Below are 7,500 nucleotides of genomic sequence, written 5' to 3'. Positions count from 1 at the left end.
CATCTCTTCTGTTTATCTTCCATCTGGTTATTATGGACTTAATTAATGTTTGACATATTCAGAGGCCGTACTCAATCCCACCGACATGACTTCCAGTGAAGAAGCAGAGTCTGGGGACTTTGGGTTGGCCTCTCAAATCTCTGGTGCTGAGGTCACTGAGGTGGTTAAAAAGCTCCTCTGTGGCAAGGCGCCAGGGGTGAATGAGATCCGCCCGGAGTTCCTTAAGGCTCTGGATGTTATGGGGCTGTGTTGGCTGGCGCGGCTCTGCAATATTGCGTGGACATCGGGGGCAGTCCCACTGGACTGGCAGACCGGGGTGGTGGTCCCCTTATTTAAAAAGGGGGACCGCAGGGTGTGTTCCAACTACAGGGGGATCACACTCCTGAACCTCCCTGGCAAGGTGTATTCAGGGGTTCTGGAGAGGAGGGTCCGTCGGATTGTTGAGCCTCAGAGTCAGGAGGAGCAATGTGGTTTTCGTCCTGGCCGTGGAACACTGGACCAGCTCTATACCCTTAGGGGGATCGTGGAGGGTGCGTGGGAATTTGCCCAACAGATCTACATGTGTTTGTGTCATGTCCCTGAGCAGAGGTGAGTTCCATCATCTCCTCTCACCAGAACCTGAGTTCATTCTCCGCAGGTGGGGAGCAGAGGGAACTACAGCTGCAGACGATTCCCTAATCAGGAACGCAGGTTTAAAAGGAGGACGGAGACACTTCATTTCGCCGGATGATTGTACCAGTTCAGGTAGCACCAGCCACTCGACCTTGAACCTTGAAACCTGTTTAACTCGTGTTTGGATTATTGACCTTGGATCGTAGTTTCGGATTTGGATTTGGATATTCCCTTATACTTGTTTGTCTCGCTCAGGATCACCTCATCATCATCTCACCCTCGCTGTCTCCAATTCTGGATTATACTACACGTCCCGTCCTCCTCCGACGTTCCGTCTCGGATTTGCCTCTGCTGCCTCACTCTACGACATCTCTCATCCTCTGCTCAGCGTCCTTCCCGGCTACACTTCCTCTCAGCACCGACACCTCAAAGACTCGAGCCGTCTTGGCTCCTCAGCACAGGACTTCCCTGTAGCAGTTCTTAGTTCCGTTTATAATAAAGACATTTTACTTTATTTTTTGGACTTGTGTTATGATTCTGCATGTCTTGGGTTAGGCACTTACCTCGAGCCATGACAGTTTGTGGATTTGGAGGAGTTCAACCATGTCCCTTGGGGGGCTCTCTGGGGGGTACTTCTGGAGTATGAGGTTCCAGACCTTCTGATATGGGCTGTTATGGCACTTACACATTAGCGTCGGCACGGCCCTAGAAAATACCAAACGGCACCGGAATTTGGTTTCACACGCAGGTCAGATTTGCGTTTTCGGTGCCGAGGTGACTCTTTCTCTCAGACCTTCTCCCCAGCGGTCAGGCTGGGACCGAGGTGACACTCGGGGGGGATGATGTGGTCCTGTTGGCTTCATCAGAACGTGATCTTCAGCTTTCACTGGAGCAGTTCGCAGCCGAGTGTGAAGCAGCTGGGATGAGAATCAGCTCCTCTAAATCTGAGACCATGGTCTTGATTCGGAAAAGGGTAGAATGCCTTCTCCGGGTCAGGGATGAGGTCCTGCCCCAAGTGGAGGAGTTTAAGTATCTCGGGGTCTTGCTCACGAGTGAGGGGAAACTGGAGCCTGAGATCGATAGGCAGATTGGTGCTGCATCTGCAGTGATGCAGGTGTTGTACCGGTCTGTCGTGGTGAAGAGAGAGCTGAGTCAGAAGGTGAAGCTCTCGATTTACCGGTCGATCTACGTTCCTACCCTCACCTATGGTCATGAGCTTTGGGTAGTGACCGAAAGAACGAGATCACGGATACAAGCGGCCGAAATGAGTTTTCTCCGAAGAGTGGCTGGGCTCTCCCTTAGAGATAAGGTGAGAAGCTCGGTCATCCGGGAGGGGCTTGGAATAGACCCGCTGCTCCTCCACATTGAGAGGAACCAGTTGAGGTGGCTCGGGCATCTGGTCAGGATGCCTCCTGGACGCCTCCCTGGTGAGGTTTTCCAGGCACGTCCAACCGGGAGGAGACCTAAAGGTAGACCCAGGACATGGTGGGTTTGTGTCTCTCACCTGGCCAGGGAACGCCTTGGGATTCCCTCGGAGGAGCTGGCCCAAGTGGCTGGGGAGAGGGAAGTCTGGGCCTCTCGCCTTAGGCTACTGCCCCCGCGGCCCGACTCCGGATAAGCGGATGAAAATGAATGGATGGACGGACGGATATAAAATAAACAAAATCGTGTTTCTGCAGCGTTTTCATAAACGTTCAAAGTTGTGAGGTCAGCAGAGCTGGTGGCTTTTAAAGCTGAGACCATGGTGTTCACACACACACACACACACACACACACACACACACACACACACACACGCACACGCACACGCACGCACGCACGCACGCACACACACACACACACACACACAGCTTCTCATTTTTGTTTCAGGAAGGCAATCAGCTGATTGGATAAATAACTGACATTGATCAGGAATAACTGATGATTCCTGCAGATTGGAACAAACTGGAATTATGTTGGGATGTTCAGATTAAAACCAGACTGTTTGTGTTTATGACCACTGATTCGGGCCAGCGCTGAATTAATCTGCAGGATAAAATCTGGATTAATGGCTCTGGTTCCATCTGATACTGCTTCGGATCTAAAATCAAACCTTTTATTTCCTGCAGATGAATGCAAACCTCGTCCTGGAGCGGGCCTGGGAGCTCGCAGCGCTCCCGCGCCTGTTGTGTGTTTCTGTGGGGAAAATTGCTGAGCTTAATTACTGTAATCATCTTCTTTCTCCTCTCATTCACATGATCTCTCCTCTCCACTTGGATTGGTGATTAGTCTGAACGGCCCTTCATCTCGCTTCATTACGCCGACAGTTTCCCTCCGAAAACAGACGAGCTCTTCCACTCCTTAAACAACCAGGAGCAACTTCCGCAAAGCAAGCATGCCTTCTCCAGGAGCAGACTCCAGGTGGATTCAAGGTAAAGTGAGGTGTGTGTCCCCCGCCACACACACACACACACACACACACACACACACACACACACACACACACACACACACACACACACACACACACACACACACACTAGTGTTAAACAGGGTACAGCTGCTGGGAACAGAGAACTTTATTCTAAACAGAACCTTGGTTCTGCTGCACAGGAAGGAGAAACAAGCCAAACAGGAAGTAAACATATCAAGCTAGAAGGTACAACAGGAAACACGACGGCTAACAAAGATCGGTTCTGTTCCATCTGAGCATCTCGTCTCGGTTCCAACAGGAAGCAGCTCTTTGCGGCGTTCCTGTTTGGATCCTCGGGGAGCAGAGTTAGATGAAACACTTTAGGTGTTTTCCAGGAGCACCACTCAGATCAGCTCGGACCGACCGCTGTTCCCAACGGCTCCCTCTACCTTCTCCCCTTTTGTAGTTCCTGCTCCGTCAAGGTACCTGGCGAGGCTGAGTTGGGCTGGCATCGTGATTCTGGCCGCTGATTGGCTAGGGGCGGAGTCACTGGTTGCTCCGGAGTTTCTGCTTTCTATTTCACTGCCTGCAGCCACTTCCTGGTTCAGAGTCTGACTAAAAGCCACAAAACTGAGCAGAAGGTCCAGCAGCACCATTTTCAGCTGAGCTGTATTTCTGTGGAGCGTGCAGGTGACCTTCCACTGTTTACTCATCACCTCAGAATCCCCCCCCCCCCCCCCACCCGTGAGGGGCACGCCTACTTTCTGTCATGGAGCTGCACGGGAACAAAACTACACTCAGATGGGCCGACTCACACCACGCTGTACAGAGCTGCTTTAGGCTGAGCAGCTCTCCTGGAAAACCACCTTTTGTCTGTCTGGGTTCCTATCAGGGTCGTTCTCCAGGGACCTGAGGATGTCCAAAACAGGACAATGTACCGTGTGTGTGTGTGTGTGTGTGTGTGTGTGTGTGTGTGTGTGCGTGTGCATGCGTGCATGTGTGTGTGTGTGTGTGTGTGTGTATTTATTTAGTACCTGGGGATATTTTGAACTTGTGGGGACATTTGATTGGTCCCCACAAAGGAAACACCATTAAGCCTGGTTCTGGTTAGGGTTCTGTCAGTTTCTGGTCATTGAGGTTCATGGAAGTGAAACTCAGAACCGTTCGGTGTCTGAGAGGAACGATTCAAAGCGTAGAAGAAATTTTGGGGTTTTTGAGTGAAATTGAAACATTTCAGTTTTGTGTCCTTTGAACCAGAGGTGTCCAGGACAGGTCCTCCAGGACAATGATCCTCCTGAGGGATTAGGGTGGATCTGCTGAGGAGCTCTTTGGACCAACAAAAAGAGAAACATCTAAAACCTGCAGGATGGAGCGCCAGCAGGACCAGGACTGGACACCTCTGGGTTGGACTGTCTGAGAACCCAAAACCACATCCAGGAAGATGCTGCTATTCCATGTTAGTGATGACATTCTGGCTGGAATCTTTCGGCTACCTGTAACGGAACAGGCCCTTCTGAAAAGAACTCATGTTTCAGAAGGTTGGGCCTTTCTGGAAAAAGCTGGAATGTCTTCAGGAATCAGAATTCCCTGCAATAGTTTACGGATGCTGAAAAGCAGAATCTGTCCCGATGCTTTGCTAGTCTGATTTTAGCACTTAAAGTTCTGATCCAGGAACAGTAAACACAGATTCATCCACAAAACAATAATAATGTTCTTTTAGTCGAAGATCCAGCGGAGCAGAACACGTCTAGCCTGATGATGATGATGATGATCATTGGTTTAATGTTTTCTTCTCTCCTTTGCTTCCAGGAGTAACTTCCTCTTTCGGGTGTGGTCGTAAAGATGAACATGGTCTGGATCCACTTGTTGGAATCTTCTTCTTCTGGCCTCTGTCAATCATCTGACTCTCAAGCTGGAGTCCAGGACCATCCTGGAGGAGCTGACTTCCTTCATAGAGCTGCTTCCTCTCTGCTGGGGTTCCCATTGGCTGCCAGAGCCACTATGACGGCGGTGGGCGTGGCCTTCTTGATGGAGGTGAGGCGGATGTGGGAGGTGCTCTGCAGGTAGCTGGGCTGGCGCTCGGGGTGGGGACCACGGCCACATCGGAGCTGACTGAGGAACACGAATCCTGAGTTATTCTGCAGCCTCAAGCCTTTAGGTTTTTATTAATTAGACAGAATTATTACATATAATAACCATTATTATTATAGTTTATTAGATATTTAGTGTTGTCATTGTTCATCATTTCACTCTTTTCACCTTTAAAACTCCAAACATGCATCCATCATCTCCTAGAGTAGAACTTTAGACCAACCGTAGAAAACGATGTTTTATATAATATCATTAATAACAATAATAAGAGAAATAATAATTCTCTACTCAACCTTTATTTCTAAAGCGCCTTTCAGACACACGGGTGACAACAAAGCGCCGTACAGAGAGGCATTATGTCAACAGGACAAGGTTCAAAAGAAGAATAAAACAAACTATGATCCACGGGTGATGGCCAGACCTCACAAAACGTCTTCAGCCTGACCTGAAAAACTCACCGTACGTGGTATGGTGCTTCATTCCAGGGCTGTGGGCATGCCATGGAAAATCCCTGTCTAATAATATTAACAATAATGATAATATTGATAATAATACAATTAATAATAATAATAATAAAATAATAAAAATAATAAAAATAATAACAACAATAATAATAAATAATAAGAATAAGAATAATTATTATTATATTGATAATAATATTATTGATAATGATAATAATAATGATGATTAATAAAAACTTAGAAATAATAATTATTGTAATAATAATAATAATGATTAATAATAAATATAATAATAAATAAAATAATACGAATAAGAATAATGATGATGAAAATAATAATAATAGCAGATTTGATGTTATTTCAAGATTTATTTGAAAGTGGATTTTGCTGATTTTCTTGAATAAAAAAAAATATAAAAATAATTTCCCTATTGATTATGTAATGTTGTATTATTATTATTATAGTCTTGACTCACATACATTCCCTTCAACCATGGAAGAAGATAATACTACTACTAATAATAATAATAATAATAATGTCGGTTGTGTAAGGTGAAACCATTCCTGTCCTGACATGACTGTGTGACGGTAGTTCATGCTTTCATCATGGAACGCATGGATTACTGTAACTCAGTTTTATTTGGGGGGAGCCAGGGACCATACATGGCCATATTACTCCTGTCCTGACAACGCTGCACTGGTCGCCCGCTGATGCAAGGATTCGTTTAACGATCCTTTTATTGGTTTTTAAAACATTGAATGGTTTGGCGCCACCTTACCTGGCGTCATTGCTTCAGCCGTACGCCCCAGCTCGGACACTCCGGTCGGAGAGCCTCTTGCTACTCTCGGTCCCAAAGTCACGCCTGAAGACGTAGGGAGATAGGGCTTTCACCGTGGTAGGCCCAAAGCTCTAGAACGAGCTTCCACGTAGCATAAGGGCTTCTACGTGTGTGGAGGTCTTTAAAGCTAGGCTGAAAACCCACCTCTATGACCTGGCTTAGCTAGTTGCATTGTTATGTAACTAGTTTTACTCTGTTTCCTGTCCTATCTGACTCTCGGTGGCATGCTTTGTGTCTGTAAAGCGCTGGACAAATAAAGTGAGCAGAGTTGAGTTTGTCCAGCCTGATCCGACCTGTTGAAGTGCCTGCGGAAGCTCTCGCTCAGCAGGTAGAGGGCAAACGGGTTGACGCAGGAGGAGGAGAAGCTGAGGACGCGGGACAGCAGTGTGATGACCAGGTGGGACAGGGACAGGTCCATCTGGTGGTAGTGGAAGGACCGGTACATGTAGAGAACGTGGTTGGGGAACCAGCAGAGAGCAAAGAGGCCCACGAACACCAGAACGATCTTCGCTAGACGCTTCCTGGTCTCCATCTGTGGGAATCGGGAGTGTCAGGTTATTTATACGAGTTTTAGTTCTGATCATATCATTATGAACATCATCCTTCTGCCTCAGGCCATAAACATCCTCCTAAATGGTTGATTTGCTCTGAGGATGAAGGAAGTTCCTGATTCAGACTCGTGCATCTGTGGAACTTCCAGACGGACCTGAGTGGATCGATGGAGCTGGTCTCCTCCAGCTGCTGCAAGTCTGAAACCAGAACATGAACTTCCAAAAACCTTTCTGATGTTTTCCTGCCTTGCTGATGGTCAGAGATGTGTAGCTGTCAGCCGACGACTCGCCCAACAGCAGAAAACACGCTGATGGATTCAAATGGAATTCCTGGAAAAGTTCAAGCCAGAGTTTGACATCAGCAGGTCAAAGATGACTCCGAACGTTTGGATGAAAAAGTCACTTTCAGCTGTTTTATTCCACCTGAGGAATAAAAGCATGAAGTTCTGGATCAGGTGGACCCGACCCGCTCCATTAGTGGTGGAAGATGATCTGTTCTGACACGGAGCACCCGAGGCCAGCAGGACCCGAGGGATAACAGCTTCCTTCAACCTG

The 7,500-nt window shown here is 47.5% G+C and overlaps 2 protein-coding genes across 2 annotated transcripts in view; one reads left to right on the top strand and one right to left on the bottom strand.

Annotated features, from left to right (window-relative positions):
* Positions 1 to 501: 501 nt before the first annotated feature.
* Positions 502 to 3,374, top strand: LOC139061922 (uncharacterized). The gene is made up of 7 exons (XM_070541856.1): positions 502 to 744; positions 868 to 1,162; positions 1,361 to 1,418; positions 2,721 to 2,789; positions 2,881 to 3,023; positions 3,205 to 3,229; positions 3,324 to 3,374. The coding sequence occupies exons 1-7, from the start codon at positions 573 to 575 to the stop codon at positions 3,372 to 3,374; spliced, it is 813 nt and encodes a 270-aa protein (XP_070397957.1). The 5' UTR covers positions 502 to 572.
* A 1,444-nt stretch (positions 3,375 to 4,818) lies between these two features.
* nmbr (neuromedin B receptor) overlaps positions 4,819 to 7,500 on the bottom strand; it is a 23,080-nt gene continuing 20,398 nt past the window's right edge. The window contains exons 4-5 of the mRNA XM_070544575.1: positions 6,688 to 6,926; positions 4,819 to 5,116 (exon numbers count right to left, since the gene is read on the bottom strand). Of these exons, the coding sequence (XP_070400676.1) occupies positions 4,954 to 5,116; positions 6,688 to 6,926 (402 nt within the window). The 3' untranslated portion in view covers positions 4,819 to 4,953. The remainder of the gene's footprint in view (positions 5,117 to 6,687; positions 6,927 to 7,500) is intronic.

Source organism: Nothobranchius furzeri, chromosome 2 (genome assembly GCF_043380555.1).
Source record: "Nothobranchius furzeri strain GRZ-AD chromosome 2, NfurGRZ-RIMD1, whole genome shotgun sequence".
Taxonomy (NCBI): domain Eukaryota; kingdom Metazoa; phylum Chordata; class Actinopteri; order Cyprinodontiformes; family Nothobranchiidae; genus Nothobranchius; species Nothobranchius furzeri.
Note: the sequence above shows the minus strand (reverse complement) of the source record. Positions and strands in the feature narration are given on the sequence as shown.